Below are 25,045 nucleotides of genomic sequence, written 5' to 3'. Positions count from 1 at the left end.
ATCCAAACTCGCAGACATTACTTCTTGTAGCTGGCAGGTTATCATGTTGTTACTAAGGTATTATGTTACTGTCATTAATAAGTTTTGCCTCATGGACATGCCTTGACATTTTGACATTTCCACATTATTCCTCTGTTTTTGGGCCCCTATTTTCCAATTACATACAGTTTAGTACTATTACACTCTTTAACTGCTGTTGCTGCATGAGAATACTTGTATATTAACTGGTTATTACTTTGATAACTAAGTGGTAATAACTTGTGTTGGCCTTGTTACCTGACTATTATCGCTTTATTACCGAGCTGTAATAGAAAGTGCTGCTATTAAAAAGACATTAAAGCACTACAGTCACTGAGCTCAAACAGGCAAATCTGAATTTAACGGACTTACTCTAAGTCCTGCTTAGAGCTTGATAGAAGCCAGCTGTCTTCCTCACAGATCTTTAGGGCCAGGTGGCTTCTTTACAACTTCTCAGGACTACCATGACCTGGATGACTGAGGACCCACACAGACATCTTGTCACAGTGTAATGAAATGCGTCAACGATACAGAGGCCCATTCTTTCAGTTTCACATGTTTGTGTCCGTCTGCTGCTCAAAGTAAAGCGTTAGCTGCAGTTGTGACCTTGTAGTGATCACAGATGCACTCCAACATCTTAATAACTGAAACAAGGCTTCGTCATTTTTCACCCAGCGAGGAAATAAAAGCCTCACATTTACCAGCCATCGCTACGGCGTACGTTATGCAGTAGTGTCCATAAAGACAAACTCAGTGGTCCAAGCTGTCAAACTGTACGTGTAGCTGCTGCTTTACACAATGGTGGGATAAAAAGTGAAAGGACAGTGTGTATACGTCGTATTGTTCGTATGTTACATCTGCATTGCATTAAGACGGGGAGGAGGATATTGGAGTTTTCAGAGCTGAGCCTTTCACTTCTTTTCCTCTGCTAAGTAATCTGTTTTTATTTCTTCTCTTCTGCACTGTAATGATTCATGTCACCTCCTCCAGCTGGGCCCGTGGCGCGCCGCCATGGAGAAAAATGACCACCTTACTGCAGATACAGACACCAGTGTGTTGCCATTTAACTGGGAGACCTCAGGGGCCATTTTATTTGTGCCACAACTCATTTCAGGGAACGTATGTCACTGTGGGTCTGCCCTGTGGGAGCAGGCCCCACATGCACACATTACCATGTTTATTAACAACACAGCTGAGATTAAGTAGTGAGTGTGTAGGAGAGTACATGAATCAGAGGCTGCAAACAGGGCGCTGATTACAGAAGCTGTACAGTGATAAAGAGTTGGACTGTTGCTGTCAAGCCTTTTTTTCAACATCGTTTTTACAATAATGTAAATTTTAAGAATCGCAGATGTTTAAATTTCACTGGGATTCCTCCGATTTTTCACAGCTCCCTAAAGTGACAGGTTCATCTAGAAATTACACGTTTACTTAACCCATGAAGGCTCTCTTTGCATGTCAGATCCCACTGGATGCTCCTTCTCACAGTGGGCAGACATTGGTAAGCAAAGACAATTTCATTCCATTTAGCATATTTGCATAATGAATAACTCTGTTGTTCCCACACAGTCTCATGCTGCATGCATAATTCATTGTCCTATGGCATCTTCCACATGCCTCCCGGTCAGCCTGCGCCCGATGGGCCGACATCGTGTTCAAATTAGTCTCTTTTCATGTTTCACTAGGAAAAAAAAGCAGGGCAATTGTCCCAGTGATGACGTGAAAATATCAGTGCGAGCCTGCCGAACACGATGCTGTGGTAGATGAGGGTGGTAACACTTATACAGTCCCAGCCTGCACTCTTCACCCATTCATACATTTCTAATATTCACACACCTGCAGGACTCACCGACCTTGTATCAGTTCTTAGTTGGGCCACGCTGAACAGGCAGTTACTGATTACTGACAATCGGCAGGCATTGATCAGTCAGAATGCCAATCACACTTTGAGTCTGATCATAGACAGAGTGGAGATTTGTGTGGAAACGGGTTAAATTTGCTTTTGTTCCCACTGCAGAGACGCGTCTCTGAATGATAAACGTTAATGTACTGCATTTATCGATTGCTCTTCCAGCCTTAAAGCCCCTGTCCCCCTCTGTCCCTAAAGACAAATACATGTAGACACCAGTAGGACCTTCTGTTCAGGGTGAGTCCCTTTGTGTGCTAAAACATGAGAACTTCACTGATTTTAAAGTAAATTAAATGTCTGTATTAAAAACATTTCCTCACAGGTTTTATTTTTTGCGTCCCTGGAAAATATTTCCGACTGTATTTGTGTGATCTGTGTGAGTTTGTGTTTTTGTTTTGCTGTGTATGTACAGTGGGGCAAAAAAGTATTTAGTCAGCCACCGATTGTGCAAGTTCCCCCACCTAAAATGATGACAGAGGTCAGTAATTTGCACCAGAGGTACACTTCAACTGTGAGAGACAGAATGTGAAAAAAAAATCCATGAATCCACATGGTAGGATTTGTAAAGAATTTATTGGTAAATCAGGGTGGAAAATAAGTATTTGGTCAATAACAAAAATACAACTCAATACTTTGTAACATAACCTTTGTTGGCAATAACAGAGGTCAAACGTTTACTATAGGTCTTTACCAGGTTTGCACACACAGTAGCTGGTATTTTGGCCCATTCCTCCATGCAGATCTTCTCGAGAGCAGTGATGTTTTGGGGCTGTCGCCGAGCAACACGGACTTTCAACTCCCGCCACAGATTTTCTATGGGGTTGAGGTCTGGAGACTGGCTAGGCCACTCCAGGACTTTCAAATGCTTCTTACGGAGCCACTCCTTTGTTGCCCGGGCGGTGTGTTTTGGATCATTGTCATGTTGGAAGACCCAGCCTCGTTTCATCTTCAAAGTTCTCACTGATGGAAGGAGGTTTTGGCTCAAAATCTCACGATACATGGCCCCATTCATTCTGTCCTTAACACGGATCAGTCGTCCTGTCCCCTTGGCAGAAAAACAGCCCCATAGCATGATGTTTCCACCCCCATGCTTCACAGTAGGTATGGTGTTCTTGGGATGCAACTCAGTATTCTTCTTCCTCCAAACACGACGAGTTGAGTTTATACCAAAAAGTTCTACTTTGGTTTCATCTGACCACATGACATTCTCCCAATCCTCTGCTGTATCATCCATGTGCTCTCTGGCAAACTTCAGACGGGCCTGGACATGCACTGGCTTCAGCAGCGAACACGTCTGGCACTGCGGGATTTGATTCCCTGCCGTTGTAGTGTGTTACTGATGGTGACCTTTGTTACTTTGGTCCCAGCTCTCTGCAGGTCATTCACCAGGTCCCCCCGTGTGGTTCTGGGATCTTTGCTCACCGTTCTCATGATCATTTTGACCCCACGGGATGAGATCTTGCGTGGAGCCCCAGATGGAGGGAGATTATCAGTGGTCTTGTATGTCTTCCATTTTCTGATGATTGCTCCCACAGTTGATTTTTTCACACCAAGCTGCTTGCCTATTGTAGATTCACTCTTCCCAGTCTGGTGCAGGTCTACAATACTTTTCCTGGTGTCCTTCGAAAGCTCTTTGGTCTTGGCCATGGCGGAGTTTGGAGTCTGACTGTTTGAGGCTGTGGACAGGTGTCTTTTATACAGATGATGAGTTCAAACAGGTGCCATTCATACAGGTAACGAGTGGGGGACAGAAAAGCTTCTTACAGAAGACGTTACAGGTCTGTGAGAGCCACAGATTTTCCTTGTTCGAGGTGACCAAATACTTATTTTCCACCCTGATTTACCAATAAATTCTTTACAAATCCTACCATGTGGATTCATGGATTTTTTTTTCACATTCTGTCTCTCACAGTTGAAGTGTACCTCTGGTGCAAATTACTGACCTCTGTCATCATTTTAAGTGGGGGAACTTGCACAATCGGTGGCTGACTAAATACTTTTTTGCCCCACTGTATTTAAAATGTCTCTTAATCTAATTGTTTCATATGTTGGAGTATGATGACCTCTCTTGGCTGCTGTAGATTTTATTCAGCTGGAAAGTGACTAACAGTCGGTTAACAAATATGTTCTCATATGTAATGATCTTCCTATAACGATTGTAACGTCTGTGTGTACCCAGTGAAACTTTGCACAAACATCGTCACACATACAGCAAATATTAACATCTGATATGAAAAAAACAGATATCATGAATTATACATTAAACATACAAGTCTCAGTTCTGGTTTTTAAATTTCCCTTTCACCTGTGAATGCAGTGTCATGTTCAGCGCATGTGACCAGAACTAAACTTAACAGTCAGTAGGATATGAATCTGTATGAATCACAACTCAATACAGAAGAATTTGAAAAAGCGCCACTGGTTTTTGCAACTTTATTTTACATAATTTTAAAAATTATTTGCAAAACAAAGTGATGATGCAGTTTTATTCCCCAGTGTTCAGTTTCAGCTCAAGGCCTAATTGATTCCAAGTTTTAATGAAAACCTCAGTATTGCTCCTGCTAAACGTTACAAACACCTTGTAAAACAGTGTGACAGACTAACCCTGTGCTACAGTATGTTTGACTTTTGAAATTTGCTCTCCCAAAGCTGACAATCAGATGATTAAGATAGGTTTTTAACATCACACATCACGTTTTTTCTTCAGAAAAATCCTTTTCAGCACCTCCCAAATTACAGGTTAATGAAGCGAACCCTGAATCACTCATGACTGAACCTCATATATCTCATCCAAGTCAGATTTTAATTCAGTTTGACTTAATATAGCACCAAATCACAGCAACAGTCGTCTGTCAGATCCAGGCTCAGGGAGGGGCAGCCGTGACCAGTTGGGGGTGAGGGGAGGGAAACAAAAGACACAATGCTGAAGAAACCAGAGATGAATAATAGTTTAAATGCAGAGTGGTGTAAAAACACAGAGAGTAAAAAGAGGGGATTGAAGAAGAAACACTCATGCATCATGGGAAGCCCCTAGGCCAGTGGTCTGCAACCTTTAACACCAAAGAGCCACTTGGACCCGGTTTCCCCGCAAAAGAAAACACTGGGAGCCACAAATACTTTTTGACATCTAAAATGAAGATAACACTGTATATATTGTTTTTTACTTTTATGCTTTGTGGCAGTCACAAAGCGCTGTACACAAATATTAAAATAAACAATACAATCAATAGACATTATACACAATGTAAAAGATCAAATGTAAAGAATGTAAAGAATATAAAATACGTAGATCAACAAAAGGCTTGTTTGAACAGAAAAGTTTTTAACTGCTTTTTAAAAGAATCCACAGAGCAACTAAGGTGTGTTGCTTATGAAATCCATGAAGTGCTACAGAGAAAGTTACGTTTTATTTATGTAATTAACACATTTTGAACTCTTAAAGAAATATAACAAAAGGAAAGACACCCAGCTGAACTAAAATGATCCAGCAAACAAAAACTGTTGTGAGCCGCCCCCTTATATCGCCTTTGGGCTTTTGGAGCCTTGACCTGACTTTTAAAAAGTAATTGGAAAAAAAACTCTATGCTGCTAAAAAATGAAAAATAGATATTTGCAAAATTCTGCCTAAATATATATTTTACCTGGTTAATGTGTGTGGCGGGGCGTGGTCTGCAGCGCCGCTGCAGGGGAGGAGGACGCACCTGAGCGGCACCCGCAATCACGCCTCGCCGCCTTAACGTCTGTGCGATCTATGCTGTTGTGTGTCGGGCTGTGAGCTGAAAAGCTACAGCCGGCTGTGTGCGTATAGCAACCGTGTGTGAAAAGTGGTCAATAAAGAGATGCTGAAAAGCGTGTTCATGGAAACATCGTCGGGTCTGCCGTGATATGTTTACAATAAGACTTATGGTCCTGAACCTCTGCGCACAGCGTCTGCAAATCGGGGCTGTACGAAGTCACTTTCATCTTTACGCAGGACTGTAAGCTGTCGTCTGTGAGGCGTGAGCGGTGTTTGTTTTAACATAGTTCACGGTGGAGCTGCTGACATAATGTGGATCCGAAGATCCATAACTGGCCTAACTGGGTCGAAAGTCTCGATAAATGCACGGCGTTTCGGCGAGTATACCGGCTTCCGCGAGTGTGACGCTTATTTTGAGCAATGAAAAAAAATAACCACCCGGATCCGCGGGTTGCTGACCCCTGCCCTAGGCCTAATGCAGTGTAAGGCTGTGCCTCCCACTCTGCTTTCAAACGCCCGAGGAACCACAAGAAGACCAGCAGCCGAAGAAGACAGACCTGAGGTCTTTAAGATAAGATGGGCCTGATTATGTAAGACCCCAGGGAAAAGGATTTGAAATTTAATACTGGTTTTATCTGGGGGGACAATAATGAGCCAGTGTGAGGGGAAACGTCCTGCTAGTCCCTTTCAGTAGGACACTGCAGCAACTGAAGGTGTTTCAGGGAGTTTTTAGGATAACCTGACAATAATAAACTACAATTGTCAAACTAAGTAATAAATGCATTGACTAATTTGTCACTGTGACACAGGATGATTCTAATAATAATAATCTGGTTGGATACATTGTTTCTAATATACAATAACCACAGTTTGATCTGAATTTGGAAGCAGGATGTTAGCGCTCATCCAGGTCTTAATGTCTTTAAGGCATTCATGTGATGTAAAAAGGTGTGTGTCACCTGGTGTCATGGGTAGATAAAGCTGGGTATCATCTGCATAGCAATGAAAATGTATGTTATGGATTCTAATAATACTGCCTGTATAAACATGTGCAGAACTCTTTGATAGTTTGGACTTTTATTACCAACTGCTTTTTGTATTCTTCAACTGTTCATTGTCTTACTGACTAATTTAGTAAACTTTTAATAATCATAACCCCCATTTGCATTTTTATCTGACAAAACTGTTCAAAAATATATAATTTTCATAGCATGGACATATTTAATAGAAACATTTAAACATAAAAGGCAACCCAAGGACTTGAAGATAGTGTGTTACTGTAAGAGCAGCTGTGATTTTGATGTGTTTTACCTGCTGTAGACCGTCATCACAAAGTATTTATTTTAAAAACAGAAGTATTTTACTTCCCCACTCAGCTGTCTTATGTTCTTACTTTACAGTCGGTTATGGAGTTAACTGTGCCAATTTCAGACTCAATTATGGTTTCCGTTGCTTTTTGATTTTGCGAGGGAAACTTCTCAGCAGATTTTATTGTGATGGGGCCACTTATTGATTCTCGGAGTGTGTGAAACAAACAGGGTGGCAGTGTGTTAAAAATCAGATGCAAAGGTGGGAAAACACAATCTGAGGCAATCCAGTACATAACAAGAGGATGTGCAAGATGCTAGCAGGCAGGGTGTGTGTGTGTGTGCGTGTACTTTGATGTTGTTCCCATCTCCTAATTCTTCACCTCTTTCCCTTCATAATCCCTCATCCCCCCTCTGTCTCCTCCAGTTGTCAGAATTATTTCTCTCCTTTGAAGAGAAGCCTCAGGGTGCAGCTTCCTTAGCACAGGTCCACAAGGCAGTGCTACATGATGGAAAGACGGTGGCAGTCAAGATCCAACACCCCAAAGTCCAGAAACAAAGCGCCAACGACATCCTAGTAATGGAAGTGAGTCTCTGTCTGTTCAACTGCTTTTGAATGAGTTAGGACATGTGGGGCTGGTCCATTGGCCTAATGCAAATCAATCAGTTTAAACTTATGATCAGTTTATTGACAACAACTTTGTCAGCTAGTAGGTTTATCATTAACGCTGTCATTGAATTCAAGTGTTCCAGTCGCTTCCGTGCCAGACGAACATTTTTGAAACAATAGGCAGTTCACAGGAGCTTAGCCAGCAGGTACCAGGGTAGGATGCCACCTGTGCAACAAGTCCAGCTGTCACCTTTCTGCACAATGAACTATTCCACAGCAAACTGTAAGTGGTATAATAACAAAGTGGAAGCTACTATGTACCATGTATATCTGTTGAATTGAGCTGAATTCAAGTATTCGTTATAGCCTGAAAAGATGACTTTTCACATTTACTGTTCAACCACATTTTGAAAGAAAGGAATATTTTGTAAAAGCCTCGTCAGCTGATTCCACCCAGAGAAACACCCCTCGTCCGGTATCGAGATCGTTGTATTGTGACGTGGTTGTTCTAACCTCATGCACGTTAGCAGATTTGACGACACTCCTTTAGAGCAACAGGAAGACATTTTGCATCTGTTTTTACATGCTGAGCAGTTCTAACCCTGACTAATGAACTCAGAAGAGCCTCTTTCACAAGTGATGAAGCTCATCTCGTCTGCTGTTCCAAACAGCACTTTAGCCAGGAGCGCAGCTAAGTGCCGGCATTAAGTGATGATGTAGAGAGTTGCTGAACAGCAATTTTCTGTCCTCACACTTGATTTGCTTAGTAATGATCTTTGCAGGGAGAGTCTAATCAGCCACTCTTATGATATGTATTAATATGTTGAGAGGGTACCGTTGTATATATGTTTGCTGTTTTATTATGCTTACAGTGAGACTGATTCTTCTTTTTTGGATATATGTATTTAATTTGAAGGTGTTGTTGAAGGCGGTTCATTGGCTCTTCCCGGACTTTGCCTTAATGTGGTTGGTGGAGGAGGCCAAGAAAAACATGCCTCTGGAGCTGGACTTCCTTAACGAGGGACGCAATGCTGAGAAGGTGGCCGACATGTTGGCCCACTTTCACTTTCTTAAGGTACTGATATGGGCATGCATGAAAATGAGACTTCCCTTTAGAGTAACAGTGTAACAGTTTTGTGTACACATGTATTCTAAACAGCTGGTTTTAATTTAAGGCCTTTGATTTATAAAATATGATTCTTACAGTTAACAGAGGTCAGAGTTTTTATGGTCTATGAGAGCTTCCCGTTTGCTGCGTTGTCAGTTATCATTAAATTTTTCTGGTGCTGTTTTTGAGACTTGCTTTTCTTTGTTCGGTTTTTATGTTCTTACAGTTAGAAATGTTACTTTTTTTTTTATTCTTTCTTGTCACGGTGTATTGTGCATTTTTATTGCTTCAATTTAACTTGACAGAGACATAAAATTTGGCAGAATAAAAGATGATTTTGTTCAAATTTGGTCCAATAACAAATGTAATTGTTAATTGTTTTCACAGGCTCATCTGTCATTCTGCCGACTTTTATGTTTCTTACTCACATTTTTCTCCTGTAAACTGTAATGAGTGGAATTTAACTAATTTTCAACTGAATGTTACTAAATAACCTAAAGTACACTAGATTTACTCCTTTGAAGCAGTTGTTTCATTTCATTTAAAATAGTACCAGGATAAGAACTGAGCCTTCTAATGAACCTCTGCTAAACAGCTTCACAGGAGACTGAACAGTGAGTAAATGTGAAAAAGATATAGAGGATAAACCTGCACATCCCATCGTCTGTTGCACATCTCTCTGTCCAGATTCCCATGATCCACTGGAATCTCTCCACCAAGAGAATCCTGACCATGGAGTTTGCAGACGGGGGCCAAGTCAATGACAGGGATTACATGCAGACACATGGCATCAATGTCAATGAGGTACTGCCTGCACTCTGATGGTTAATGGTTAATAGCTTACTGACTAATATTCAAGGTCGTGCAGGTGTGAGCTGTGTGCGACGGTTGTCCCCCCTCCCACCCGTCTGTATCTACACAGGACGTGTCCTGACGTCCTGTGTGTCATCTTTTCACCCCTCAGCTGTAAAAGGCTGATGGGTACTGTCATCACCACCTGGGTGGGAGGGCACTGTGGACACCCATTAATGTGAATCCAAACTCTCATGAAGGAAGTCACTTAGCATTTTCAAACTGATACCATAAGTGTGTCTACTAAAAGTCTCTGAGATGTTTGAATCCCAGTGACTTTAACCTCACGGTCAATGTCAGAGGCCAAATTTTCTGAAAATCTTGTGAACACAAAAAATCGAGAAAGGTACCACCTAGGATCTTTAAATTAATACTATTGGTGCATCTACTAGGAAGCTAAGGGGTAGCACTGGCGGCTACCAGTATTTTTATTTATGCACAACTGTTTTAGTAGCAAAACGCATTAAACACAGGAAAGAGTGTTCATAGCAAAACTAAAAATAGTATTTCTGGCCAACTTTTGTCCATGAAAATTTCATGCTAACACTGACTACAAATCTGTAAAAAAGAAAAGAAAAGAAACAAACGCCTGCAGGACAAGGAAACAGTCCTGTAGGCTATGTAGGTGTTAGTGCCTCATCGGGTGTCCTTCCCCCAGCCAGGAGGGCTCCCTGTCAGTGGTCGGCTTAGCGTTGAGTCAGCATAGCCTGCTAGCTCAGGAAAGGATTCCAGCGAGGACGGGTCAGACAGTCCAACATCGCTGCGCTCTCTCAGTCACAATAAGGTCCCTCGGTCACAGTGAACTTTTGTGTGGTTCGGAAGAAGAAAAGAAAAAAAAAAAGAAGTAACTTGACTCAAAGAGCTCCGCAACGTCGACCTCTGGCAGGCGCCATCTTGGATATCAGTACTCCAGGAACCACCTCTGTGTGTGGAGTGAAGCTGTGAAACAGTGTAAGTGAAGAACTGAGGCAACGCCGCAGCATGACGCCGTTTAAAAATATGGTTTTTGCAAATCCTTGTAATTGTCTTGATTCTGTTCACCTGTTCGTTCGGTCTCCCTCCTCTTGTCTCCACTTTACTCCAGAACATTATGTTTATTGTTTCTGACTATTGTATTTTCTAAAACCTAAAGAGAATTATGGATTTGATCAACTGGTCTCTGAATGCTATTGACACCCTTTTCTCAACGAGAAGTCTGGGCTCGGGAGAGCCCGAGTGTCCTGGAGGTACTTTCCCTGCCGGATACACGATGGACGGGTGGCAGAAATGGAGGATCGTGTGCCTGGCGGGACTGTCGATCGAGGACGCTGAAGATATCGACCTATTCGAAACCATGATAACAGGGTTCTTGCTGATCGGAGCTGGCTTGGCCCTGGCTTATCGGAGAATTAAGAAAGCGGAACCGGCTGTTCAAACGCCCACAAGACTGTCCACTGGGATGAGGTGCGACTTCACAGAAAGGGCTCACTGAGTGCAGCACGGTTAAGACCTTGGAGAAGCTTACGGCTGCCATGAATACTCAGAATAACCTCTGAGCGTACATTGGATTACATCAGGGAAAAGTCCACTTCGAACAACACCTCTGAGTGGTAGTCAGATTACATCTTGGAGCAGCTGACTGCGGTCGTGAGGTCTCAGAATCTGCTCTTTGAGCACAAGAATGACAAGACCACAGAGCACAAGTTTGATAACATCATGGAGAAACTTGCGGTTCTCCAACGGGAGATTGAGAGACCAGTGTTGGAGTGTTAAAGAACAGCTTTGAAATTCTCATGACCATCATAATGCGGCTATCCCATCGGCGCCAGCTGTGGGCTCAAAGCCGGAGCCGAACAAAAACTCCCTGATAACGACTGTGTTGAGTTTGTTCTTCCCATTCCATGCAAGGCCACCTGGGTTGGCTGGAAGACTGTTTACTTAGCCTGGCAGGGCGAAGGACACTGTCTCAGCTGAACTATGGACACACACACACATACATATACTGATACTGATAAGCACTCACTGACACATCACCCTCCCTACCCTGGATCCAATGCCACCTCCAACGCTTACCTCCCCTCTGATGTGGACATCGGGTCAGTTGGAGGCGCAGTCAAAGATTGCAGCGGTCCCAGATCAGATGTACACACTGGAACTCTTCCCCATGTTGCTGTCTGTGTTTATTGTGCTGTGGTGTGTTGATATCTGTGCATTCCTGTATTATCCTTCTGTGTTGCACATTTCAATGTTTTTTTTCCTCGCTACCTAGCCTGACCTGTCTACCCAATGTGATGTTTGTGTATTGTATGTACGGTCGGCAAGGTCTGTCATCTCGGTTGTGGGCAAAAGACCTGCAACTGACAAATAAAGGCCATCTCTCATCTCTCATCTCACCTGATTAGTAGGTTAGTGCTTTTCCTGCCGTCAGCTTTGAAGGCTTTTTTTCCCTCTTTGTCTTTGTAGTAATTAAACTGCATTTTTCTTGGACTCACTGCCATCAGACTCATTTATTTCTTCTGCATTTGGGTCAAAAAGACAGAAAAACTTCTACATTTTCTTTCTTGAACAGCACAAACCAAGAACTGCTGAACTCTTATTTTAAGCTTCTTCTCTCTTCTTCTTTTTCTGATTTAACTTTACACATTCCCCTTCATGTTTTCAACAGATCTCAGAAAACCTGGGCAAGATGTACAGTGAAATGATCTTTGTCCACGGCTTTGTTCACTGTGACCCCCACCCAGGCAATGTGCTGGTCCGAAAGTGTCCGCAGACCAAAAAGAACGAGGTTGTTCTGCTTGATCACGGCCTGTATCAGGTGGGAAATCTCGATCTTGCCTGTGCAGAAAGAAAATGCCATTTGTTCCAATATTGCTGTCCATTTTTCATGCTGTTGGCTGAGGCCTTGAGTCAAAGGGTAGACAGCTAAGATGCACATGAAAAATAAACATACACACTTTAACAGGCACACTTTTATTAGAGCTACACAGGATAAAAGCTTTTTGATAAACAACTCATTTGATGTTGTTCTCAGCAGAGTGCTGTGTTTGAATGCACCACCACCTTAATAATACAGGCACATGTGTGCACTCATGTCCTAGACACACAAACAAACACACACACTCCTTGATTATTAACACACTCGTTCTTTCAAACACCCACAGTCTGATACAGACATGGACCATTCTTCCATAAGTTTATTTTCTGCCTATTTCTTTGTGCATAAAGAGGATTTTAGTAATAAATATGCAACTCCATCATTTTTGACACACAGTACCAGTACACAGAGACTTCCCTTGGATCATAATAGCACCAATTTATTCCTAATGATTTGAGATTTCATCTGTGATTTTGGAGAAGAATATTAATCAAGCTAAGATAGACACACATACACATACTCATGTTCAGTGTTATTACCAGTAGGATACTATGCAGGGCTTTTGTGCTCCAAGTGCTGGAGTTGGTAAATGGTTCTTAGCAGGGGGATTAAATATGCCTAAAGTAAGAAATGCATTAAGAGATGAAGCAGATTTCTCTCTTTTTGTAACCCTAAGCCCTAAAAGCCTGAAGAGACACTGTGGTAACTGCTTGGACACCTTGGTTTGTGAATGTGATAACTTCAAACTTCAAATCTCAGTGACCTCGACGTCAGAAGTCAAGTTTTCTGAAAAAAATGTGAATGCATTAACCCAAGAAGGAAGTCGCCTAGGATGTTCAAGTTGATACCACAGGTGCATCTACTGAAAATCTCAGATGGGTTCAAGTCTCAGTGACCTCAGTGATCTACTACAGTGTAAAACAGTGAATATAGTGCTGGTATTACTGCCCAGCCTCTTACCTGTGAACCAGTCACTCTTAATCACATATTCTCTGCTGCCTCCATAGGTTCTGCAACCAGACTTCAGGTTGAACTACTGTCAGCTGTGGCAGGCTTTGATTAAGGGCGACATGTCAGGGGTGGAGCGTTACAGCCGCAGACTGGGCGCTGGGGATCTGTACCCCCTCTTTGCCTGTGTACTGACTGCTCGGTCCTGGAAGGCGGTGAATGCCGGTATTAGTTCTGTACCTGTCACCCGTTCCGAGGTATGAACTTGTACACACTCAAGCTTACTGTTACTTCATCATCTTATCCTCTCAATTTGACCTGAAACCATGACAGACTGGTATTACTGTTTTATTACTACTGCTGTGAATAAGAGTAAATTGTAGTGTAATGGATCATTTTAGGTTTTGGCTTTGACACCGTTGCTGGGTTGATTGTACATTGGTCCACTGGTAATGCCTCAGCGCTCCAGTAGGGGGATTCATGCAAATAAGAAAAGAATGCAATGATTTGCAAATGAATTCAACCCATATTTTATTTGCAGAAACACAGAAACACAGAAAATACATCAAATGTTTAAACTGAGAAAATGTACCACTTAAAAACAAAAAGCAAACAATATGATGAAGACAGCGAGACAAAACACAATGAGGGTACAAATAACTGCAGAAGTTAACACAACTGCTGGGAACACACAGGTCCAAGCAACTGGGAAACGAGACTGGGAAACTAAAACTGAATATTAAACACACAAGACAAGGGCTACCAAAGTCAGAGAGGAAATAACATAACGGAATACCTAACACAGAGACGAAGGGAAGTGGAGAACTATGGCTGTAAAATTACAAGAGTGTACAGAACCGACAATATCTATAACTGGGGAATAAATACAAATGGAGTACACTACGGTCTACAGGGATAGAAGAGAGAAAACTGTACATAACTGAACATAAACAATGAGTCCAAAATATACAAAATGCTTCGTCAGAGATCCAGGACCCTGACAGAAGCAACAAAACCGTCCTCTCAAAAATATGTTGTCTTAATAGGAGCATATGTGGCCTGTAAACCTGTATGTACTATTCAGCAGGCATGGTGCCTTTCCAGATGTGTACTAATGTACCTCCATGCCACCAGAGATGCAGGCTTCTGAACTGAATGCTGATAATAAGGTCCATCTCCAGTTTATGGTGGAGGACACATTCATTTTGTTGGTACATGGACTGTTATTTTTTTCAATACCTGCTTGGTCAACATTCAGTGAAATTCAGAACAACAACTATCAGGAATTTCTTACAGTCCAATTATTGCTACAAAAAATAAAACGACAACAAAAAGCGAAACAAGATACTGTACTGTGATCCAGTGATCCAGAGGTAGAGCAACAGGTTGTTCTTGTGCTGCCATGATTAGTGCCTCTGTGCTGTCTTTCAGTCCAGCTTTGTCCAGCCACTGGTAGGATTTCTGGATATCAGCCACCTCCTCTATCTGCCGGTGGTACATACCGTGCAGGGGCCTGTCCTTCCATGATGGTTCCTCGTCTCCCTCCTCTTTCTTGGGTTTCTGCTGCCTGAGGTATTCACTGAGCACTCGGTCAGTTGGGGCCATCTTCGTGATGTATTCGTGGATGTTCGTTGTCTCATCCTGGACTGTGGTGCTGACACTCACCAGTCCCCGGCCCCCTTCCTTCCGCTTAGCGTACAGCCTCAGGGTGCTGGACTTGGGGTGAAACCCTCCATGCATGGTAAGGAGCTTTCTTGTCTTGATGTCAGTGGCTTCTATCTCCTCCTTTGGCCAGCCTATTACCCCAGCAGGGTACCTGATCACGGGCAGGGCGTACCTGTTGATAGCCCGGATCTTGTAAATGGTAAATGGCCTGCATTTGTATAGCGCTTTTCTAGTCCATAGGACCCCAAAGCGCTTTACACTACATTCAGTCATTCACCCATCCACACACACATTCACACACTGGCGATAGCAAGCTACATTGTAGCCACAGCTGCCCTGGGGCGCACTGACAGAGGATCTTGTTCTTACCGTTCAGCTGACTCCTCAGGACTTGCCTGACCCTCTGCAGGTACTTGGTGGTTGAAGCTTTTCTAGCGGCCTCTTCATGGTTCCCATTCGCCTGCGGGATCCCCAGGTACCTGTAACTGTCCTCTATGTCTGCAATGTTGCCTTCTGGTAGTTTGATCCCCTCCGTTCTGACTACCTTCCCTCTCTTTGTTATCATCCGACTACACTTCTCCAGCCCGAACGACATTCCAATGTCATTGCTGTATAGCCTGGTGGTGTGGATCAGTGAATCGATGTGTCGTTCACTCTTGGCATACAGCTTGATGTCATCCATGTACAGGAGGTGGCTGACAACTGCTCCGTTCCGTAGTCGGTATCCGTAGCCAGTCTTGTTAATGATCTCACTGAGGGGGTTCAGGCCTATGCAGAACAACACTTGATGGTGACTTGTGCTATGGGCTTGAGGTTGGCCTCCAGTGTTGTCCGCCACATCCCCATTGAGTTCCTGATGAAGGCTCTCAGGGTCCTGTTGATCTTATATAGTTCTAGGCATTCCAGAATCCAGGTGTGGGGCATTGAGTCATAGGCCTTCTTGTAATCAATCCAGGCAGTGCACAGGTTGGTCAGTCTGGTCCTGCAGTCTCGGCTGATTGTTCTGTCTACCAGTAGCTGGTGTTTTGCACCTCTGGTATTCTTGCCAATTCCTTTCTGTGTCCCGCTCATGTATTGACCCATGTGCCTGTTCATCTTAGCCGCTATGATGCCTGACAGGAGCTTCCATGTAGTACTGAGGCAGGTTATTGGTCGGTAGTTGGAGGGGACCGGTCCCTTCTGGGGGTCGTTGAGGATCAGGACTGTCCGGCCTTCGGTTAGCCATTCCGGGTGTCTCTCGTCAACTAGCAGCTGGTTCATTTGTGCTGCCAGGCACTCGTGGAGTGCAGTCAGCTTCTTCAGCCAGTAGGCATGAACCATATCAGGGCCTGGTGCTGTCCAACTTTTCATACTAGAGACCCTTTCTTGGATATCTGCCACGGTGATGGTTACTGGACCCTGTTCGGGGAGGTCGCTGTGGTCTGCCCTCAGATCCTCTAGCCACTGAGCATTGCCGTTATGGGTTGTGTCCTTCTCCCATATGCTCTTCCAGTATTGTTCTGCCTCCAGCCTTGGTGGTGCTGTTCTCATATTGTTCCCTTGCCACTGAGAGTACACCTTGGCTGGTTCCATGGAGAACAGCTGGTTTATTCTCTTGCCTTCTATCTCTCTTTAAGCGGCTGGCCAAGGCTGTGAGTCGTTGCTTGGCAGTTTCCAAGGCCTCAGGTATGGACAGCTTCCTGTACTTCTTAGGCACCTTCCTCATCGCGCCTTTCTGCAACTCCGTTAGTTGGCTAACCTCCCTCCGTGCTACCTTGATCTTAGCCTCTAGCCTCCTTCTCCATGGAGGGTACTGCCCCTTGTCGCTGTTCAACTTGTAGCCAAGCATCTCACTGATCACTGCTGCCGTATTGTAGATGAGCTTGTTAGTGTCGGTAATCGTGGTTGTAGGTATCGTCCGTAGTGCTGCATTAACATCATCTAGCAGACCTTCTGAGGGTACTTCACGTAATCTTGGTAACCGGCTACGGGGGGTCCAGGTTTCAAGCTTGGCCATGATCCTATTTTTCAGGTCAGTTCCTCTCACACTCAACGATCCTTCTCCTATCGCACTTGGAGCTTGATACCCAATCTCGGGTGGGGGTGATGATATCTCCCCCCTGACCTGGCGTCCTGGCTCCCCCTTGCCGTAGCATTTATGTTGTACCTCGTCAATCTCTAGCTGTGAGAGCAGTCCCTTCTTTCGAATGTTGGAACACTGAGCTACTAGTTGTTTATTCATGTAGCCCCTTCCGCCAGGGTTACTTGCGTAGTAGCACTCCAACAACGCCCTGTTTTGGTCTCTTGCCCACTGATGCCTTCTTGTTCCAGTAGCCCACTTTTCGTCAGGGTGCCCTGGTTCCTCAACACCTGACGCGGACCTTGTTGATCCGGGCGACGTCCGAGCCGGCATGCCTTCATATTTATCTGTCTCGCTCATGTCTGCGGTAGGCTTGCTTAACATAGGGGGTCTAGCCTTAGGACCCTTACTGGATACAGACTCCCCAGGCCCCTACCCTATCCAGCTGCTAGATATATATATATGTATGTATGTATGTATGTATGTGTGTGTATATGTATGTATATATATATATATATATATATATATATATATATATATATATATATATATATAACTTAATGTTGGTGTGTAATTTACGTTGAGTAGTCTAACCACGTTATTAAATTATGCGGCTGTCTTCTTGTTTGATGGCAGATACTCCCTTCACCCTGGCCAAAAAGGCTAAAATGACCAAAGAAAAAGTGGGAAACAGCTGAACATGAGAGGTTTTTAGACAGAATTGGTGTTTTTTCCATTGTTTAAGCACTGCTTCCAGCCAAGAGTGATACCATAAATCCCCTATAGCTGCAGAAAAGGCTAACATTGTTGTCTTTTTACAAAAAACAGCTAAACAAGAGAGGTTTCTGGACAAAGTGTGTGTTCTTCATTTTTTAGCCACCGGTCCGAGCACCGTTTAAGCACCATCTCATTGACATAATGCTTTCCCTGACCCTTACCCTAAATCTAACCACAACCTCATTGTAACCCTGACACTAAAACCACATTTTGAGTCTCAAAAATGCCTTCAAACTTGTGGGGACTGTTTGTCCCCACAAGTATAGTAAACTACCAATTTTTGATCCCTATGAAGATGTTAATACCCGTCCCCACACACACACGCACACACACGCGCACGCACACACACACACACACACACACGCACACACACACACACACTTGCACACGCACACACACGCGCACACGCACACACACACACGCGCACACACACGCACGCACACACACACACGCACACACACGCACGCACACACACGCACACACGCACACACACACACACACACACACACGCACACACACGCACACACACGCACACACACACGCGCGCACACGCACACACACGCACACACACACGCACGCACACGCACGCACGCACACACACGCACGCACACGCGCGCACACGCACACACACACACACACGCACACACACACACGCGCGCACACACGCACACACACACACACCCGCGCGCACACACACACACCTCCTCTCTTCTGTCCTTTGCTGCTCTGTCTTCAGTCTTTGTTCTTGCCTCTTATTCATGGATCTTTATAATAACTGATGATGCATTCCATTAGTGTTAATGCAATCACGCACACGCAGCAAATATTGAGTGCTTTTAGAGTTCTGGGGTTTTTTGCTTTTCTTTCATATACAGGAATATGTTCTTCTAATTGAATGCTTCTTTCTGAAACACTGAAAACAAAGTCATTAGTCACAAATATATCCAGTCGGTGACACTACAAGTATTTTATCATACATTATATGGAAAAAAGTATTGGGCCGCACACCTTAATCTTTGACTTCAGGTGTTTTCATGCCCATAAATGTATTCTACTGCAAGTACTGCGAGTTGTAAACATTCAGTTTGCCACTTAACAGCTCCTGTCAATGTCTTTCTCTCTTCTCATATGTTGATTGACACAAATACTGGTCTCCCTGGTGCACGTCATTGTTCTTGTCAGGCTGTCAAACAGAATGCCACCAAAAAAAAGCCACAGACTTAGAAAAGGAAGTAAAAGAAATGAAAAAGTCATTGTTCTCCATTTAAATCTGAATCTAAATTGGATCTAAACTGTAGATATCACCAAACAACAGAAACCACTACTAGACGAAAATGGGGCAGATCACAGAGCTACAGAAACCTAAAAGATGGCCCTTTGTAGTGGCAAGTGGCAGATCTGGACCAGTACTCCTGCATTAATGACGTTATTATAAGCAGCCTGGAGAACAGACCCAGGTCGTGTGCTAGCAATGTAGCTGCAGAGGAGGGCAGGGATCTTAGTGAAGCTAATACAGATTCACTGGAACAACAAAATATTATAACTTTGATATTTTCATAGAAAGCAAATAGCCAGTGAAGACACTGAACCCTCTGCCTCGAAGAAATAAAGGTGACGAAACCCCTTTTAACAATGAATGTTCTTAAAACTAAACTGGAATAAAACTAAAATGAACCAGTCTGTATATCAGTAAACACCTGGCCAAGAAAAATCCAGAAATAGCAAGACAAGCACATATATTGAGAAGGTAAACAAAGTTCACACTGCAAAAACACTCAATAAGGATCACCACAGTCAAGAGTTAGATCAGCAAAGGAATAACTGAATTTGACAAATTTAATCAATGACAGTAAATTCAGAAACATTTATTGAAATAAAGACTAAAACTCCTCACCAGCTGCACAAATTGTAAGTTCATGACTAGGGATGGGTATTGATAAGATTTTAACGATTCCGATTCCATTTTCGATTCTGTTTAACGATTCGATTCCTTATCGATTCTTTTTTTTTTAAAAAGGTGAACACTAAGGTCGATTAGCTTAGAACTGTGTTTTATATCTTCTCTTTGAACAAGATAGAAATTTAGGAGTAACATGGCCTTACAAACCCAACAGTGAGATCTAAAGAGAGCCACAGCCTACGGCTCTTCAATGGGGTGTCACAGGGACCCCAGGAAAAAAAATTTATATGTAAAATAATAAAATAAATATTCTCCTGTAGCAATAACAAAGTTTAACATAAATTATTCTGTAGCAATTACACAAGAATATCCAGTAATGTCCTGCCTACAATTAAACACATTCACTTACCAAAGTGAAATCGGGGCATCTGCTGTGGCAAATGGGTGCAAGCCTTTGACCACAAACTTAGACACTGCTGGGTGACATTCGTCTATCCTGGCCTGAAAGGAGACGCTGCCGGTAGACTGCAGCGACAACTGCCAGCATCTGAGCCAGACTCTGTCTGTCTCATCATGGTTATCTAAATGCAACGCACAGTAATAGCAGGTTTTGTAATAAGGTAAATCGCGCTAACATAATGTGCAATGCTAATTGATTAGTTACCTGCAGTATTAACGGGAGAGGACGTGGAAACGCTACCGCTGCTGCTGGGTTGAGCTTCGCTAGTCCGGAGCGGATCAAAAACACGACATTCGTTGAAAGCAATCGCGTGTTTTTTGAGCAAATGCTTTTGCATGTTCATAGTGTTTCCTCCCTTTGATGAAATCTCTACTTTGCAAGTATTGCACGTTGCCCTGTTGTCATCCTTTCTCATAAAGTGTAACCAAACTTTTGAGCGTTTGCGCCGCTCAGGCGCCGTGTTTCCTACTGGGTAAAAGACGCTACTCAACGTGATGACGTCATTCGGGGCGACTGGAATCGATAAGGGAATCGTTTATAAAAGTGGCAAACGATTCCAAGGAATTGAAACAGTGGGAACCGGTTCTCAACAAGAACCGGTTTTCGATACCCATCCCTATTCATGACTGCTGGCCAAAATAGTCTTAATAGAAGGTACCTTTACCCATCAGGACACAGCTAACAGGCCTCCTGCTGAGGTTGTCTTGTCTTTCCTGTCCCTCCTCATTACTCATTGTGGGTTCCCACATTTGGCCCACACACCTGTCAGCAATCAACTCACCTGTGACTCATGACTTAGTCAGGCATCCACTACTTAAGGTGGTGGCTAATAGAGGTGGGAATCACTATACACCCCACGATACGACATTATGACAATACTTCACTCACGATACGATATTATTGCAATTTTTTTTAATTATTTGCGATATTCTGAGTATTATATTTTGCGATTTATCACATTTTTTCTACTGCAGATTCTGTCCATAAAGGTAAACTTTATCAATATTAATTTTATCTAATAACAAAGTCTCACACTCAGTCGTTCTCTCATTTCAGTCAGTTTTATTGCTGACAAACTGAACGGTTTGTATTACAGTCTAGTCCAACTAAACTAAATGCAACCATCTGGTACAATTATAGCAATTTGTAAAAACTATGCGGCCCCTTCATTAACTGAAGAATGTGAAAGTAAATTAAAACAAAATATAATTTTACATTAAATAAAAAGTTTTAAATTTAAATAAAATAAAACATTTTGTCTTAAATTAAAATAAGTAAACTGTCCTGTTTGTTGCTGCCCTAAAAAAAAGTTAAACAGACGTCGGTCTTGAGCTTGTGAGTCGGGAGCTGTAACATTTTCTGTTTTTGCTCCAGAGCGTGGTTTGCCACCAAGTTTCTATTGAAAAACACAGTTATGCGCCGCACTCTCCCCAAGACCCTGGATACTGCAGGCGGTTTAAGGCTTGTTGTGATGCCAGATTGAGTTTATGGGCGAAACACTTCACATGCAGGTATCCCGCTAGCTGAGTGGCAATTGTCATATTAGAAGTATTGTCGGTGACAATTAGGGATGGGTATTGATAAGATTTTCACGATTCCGATTCCATTTTCGATTCTGTTTAACGATTTGATTCTCGTATCGATTCTTTTTAAAAAAGGAGAACACTAAGGTCGATTAGCTTAGAACTTTGTTTTATATCTTCTCTTTGAACAAGATAGAAACTTAGGAGTAACATGGCCTTACAAACCCAACAGTGAGATCTTAAGAGATCCAGCCTACGGCTCTTCAATGGGGTGTCACAGGGTCCCCAGGAAAAAAAATTTATATGTAAAATAATAAAATAAATATTCTTCTCTAGCAATAACAAAGTATAACATAAATTGTTCTGTAGCAATTACACAGGTCCATGCGTCGCAAGTTAATGCACCCCTTTCTGCTGTGCTCAAACTTTCCTCAACTTTACGCTTCACGTCTATGTAGAGATTGGGTACGGCTGTGTCCGCGAGAAAACGTCGTGATGGTGTCACATACCTGGGTTCCAGCGTCTTGAGCATATAAGAAAAGCCCTCGTTTTCCACAATGTTGTAAGGATGCAGGTCTTTGCAGATGAAGTACGTGATAGATTATGTCATTTTCTTAGCTCGCTCTGAATTGGCAGATAGCTTTGTTAAGCTTAGAGTGTCCAGTGTTGGTCGATTTTTCAGTTGAGCTGATTTAGAGCTAGCTTTGCCGTCCGTGGTTAATGCTATTTTTGGATGGTGTAATGTAAGATGGGCCCTCATGTTCGTAGTATTCCCAGACTACTTTATTTTCATATGAAACACCTTGCAAATCCAGTATGTCATATCCATCTCATTTGTCCCATCCTTGTTAAAAATGTTCAAAATACGACCAGACGTTCGATTTAAACGCAGATGGCAGTTTCCTGATTTCTTGCTCTGCCTCCATCTTTGTTTGATCAATTTTCCCATGTGCTGACCTAACCTCTGCTGACCTCACTAGAGAAAAAGCTCAACCGCACCGGCTGGTGGACTGGAAGTTTTTGTAATAAAATATCGATGTCTGCTGTCCCTGTATCGATACATTATTAGCAAACAAAATATCGCGATACTACGCAGTGTCGCTTCCCCCCCCCCACCCCTAGTTTTTAGTTCATGTCTTGTGTAATTTGGTGTACCCCAGCCTTTCCTCCCTGTTTCCCCTTACTTAAGATTCGCTTCTTGACAGCTGAGGCATCAGTGTGTACATTACATGGATCAACTGAAGGGTCAAATGCATCTCTCAGGTCCTGTGTCAGGTGCATTTTTGGACTTTCTTTCAGACATAGTTCATATACTTCTAAATATCTGTAGTCCAAGTATGTACAGGGAGTGCAGAATTATTAGGCAAATGAGTATTTTGTCCACATCATCCTCTTCATGCATGTTGTCTTACTCCAAGCTGTATAGGCTTGAAAGCCTACTACCAATTAAGCATATTAGGTGATGTGCATCTCTGTAATGAGAAGGGGTGTGGTCTAATGACATCAACACCCTATATCAGGTGTGCATAATTATTAGGCAACGTCCTTTCCTTTGGCAAAATGGGTCAAAAGAAGGACTTGACAGGCTCAGAAAAGTCAAAAATAGTGAGATATCTTGCAGAGGGATGCAGCAGTCTCAAAATTGCAAAGCTTCTGAAGCGTGATCATCGAACAATCAAGCGTTTCATTCAAAATAGTCAACAGGGTCGCAAGAAGCGTGTGGAAAAACCAAGGCGCCAAATAACTGCCCATGAACTGAGAAAAGTCAAGCGTGCAGCTGCCAAGATGCCACTTGCCACCAGTTTGGCCATATTTCAGAGCTGCAACATCACTGGAGTGCCCAAAAGCACAAGGTGTGCAATACTCAGAGACATGGCCAAGGTAAGAAAGGCTGAAAGACGACCACCACTGAACAAGACACACAAGCTGAAACGTCAAGACTGGGCCAAGAAATATCTCAAGACTGGTTTTTCTAAGGTTTTATGGACTGATGAAATGAGAGTGAGTCTTGATGGGCCAGATGGATGGGCCCGTGGCTGGATTGGTAAAGGGCAGAGAGCTCCAGTCCCACTCAGACGCCAGCAAGGTGGAGGTGGAGTACTGGTTTGGGCTGGTATCATCAAAGATGAGCTTGTGGGGCCTTTTCGGGTTGAGGATGGAGTCAAGCTCAACTCCCAGTCCTACTGCCAGTTTCTGGAAGACACCTTCTTCAAGCAGTGGTACAGGAAGAAGTCTGCATCCTTCAAGAAAAACATGATTTTCATGCAGGACAATGCTCCATCACACGCGTCCAAGTACTCCACAGCGTGGCTGGCAAGAAAGGGTATAAAAGAAGAAAACTAATGACATGGCCTCCTTGTTCACCTGATCTGAACCCCATTGAGAACCTGTGGTCCATCATCAAATGTGAGATTTACAAGGAGGGAAAACAGTACACCTCTCTGAACAGTGTCTGGGAGGCTGTGGTTGCTGCTGCACGCAATGTTGATGGTGAACAGATCAAAACACTGACAGAATCCATGGATGGCAGGCTTTTGAGTGTCCTTGCAAAGAAAGGTGGCTATATTGGTCGCTGATTTGTTTTTGTTTTTGAATGTCAGAAATGTATATTTGTGAATGTGGAGATGTTATATTGGTGTCACTGGTAAAAATAAATAATTGAAATGGGTATATATTTGTTTTTTGTTAAGTTGCCTAATAATTCTGCACAGTAATAGTCACCTGCACACACAGATGTCCCCCTAAAATAGCTCAAACTAAAAACAAACTAAAAACTACTTCCAAAAACATTCAGCTTTGATATTAATGAGTTTTTTGGGTTCATTGAGAACATGGTTGTTGTTCAATAATAAAATCATTCCTCAAAAATACAACTTGCCTAATAATTCTGCACTCCCTGTAGTTTCCTCAGACTTTTAAAAGACACACTGCACTCCATGCAGAGGTATGGCAAGTTTTTGGCTAAAAGCTCTTGGGTATCAGCTTGTTAGTGAACACCTTCATATTTGGCTTTTTTGTAGATTCAGCTCATGAAATGGGAACCAATCATGTATTTTTGTGACAGGTGCCTAAAGATATAATTGATTCTCATTTATGTACAAACTATGTTTCATCTCTTGAATTAGGTGCCTTTTTTATAAGTACATATTGGTTCAGTAAATTTTATTTACTTCATACAGTAGCAATTTGCTTGTGTACTCTGTAAGAATGACACTTGGTTTTGCTAAATCGTGTCTGACATTCTTCCCTTATGTCTGTCTGTGGTACAAAATCAGCTGGTTAACTCTAATATACTGGAGAGAAAGAAAAATCGCCAGAA

At 42.9% G+C, this 25,045-nt stretch overlaps 1 protein-coding gene across 5 annotated transcripts in view; it reads left to right on the top strand.

Annotated features, from left to right (window-relative positions):
* The window catches only part of adck1 (aarF domain containing kinase 1), a 115,818-nt gene that overhangs the window by 46,009 nt on the left and 44,764 nt on the right, over nt 1-25,045 (top strand). For all 5 annotated transcript variants that reach the window (XM_080293472.1, XM_080293471.1, XM_026151630.2 and 2 more), the window contains 5 exons: nt 7,398-7,556; nt 8,497-8,655; nt 9,376-9,492; nt 12,185-12,334; nt 13,402-13,599. In XM_080293472.1, coding sequence (XP_080149598.1) covers nt 7,398-7,556; nt 8,497-8,655; nt 9,376-9,492; nt 12,185-12,334; nt 13,402-13,599 — 783 coding nt within the window. The remainder of the gene's footprint in view (nt 1-7,397; nt 7,557-8,496; nt 8,656-9,375; nt 9,493-12,184; nt 12,335-13,401; nt 13,600-25,045) is intronic.

This window comes from Astatotilapia calliptera, chromosome 19, assembly GCF_964374335.1.
Source record: "Astatotilapia calliptera chromosome 19, fAstCal68.1, whole genome shotgun sequence".
In the NCBI taxonomy this organism is placed as follows: Eukaryota; Metazoa; Chordata; class Actinopteri; order Cichliformes; family Cichlidae; genus Astatotilapia; species Astatotilapia calliptera.
This window is presented reverse-complemented; position numbering and strand designations above follow the sequence as displayed.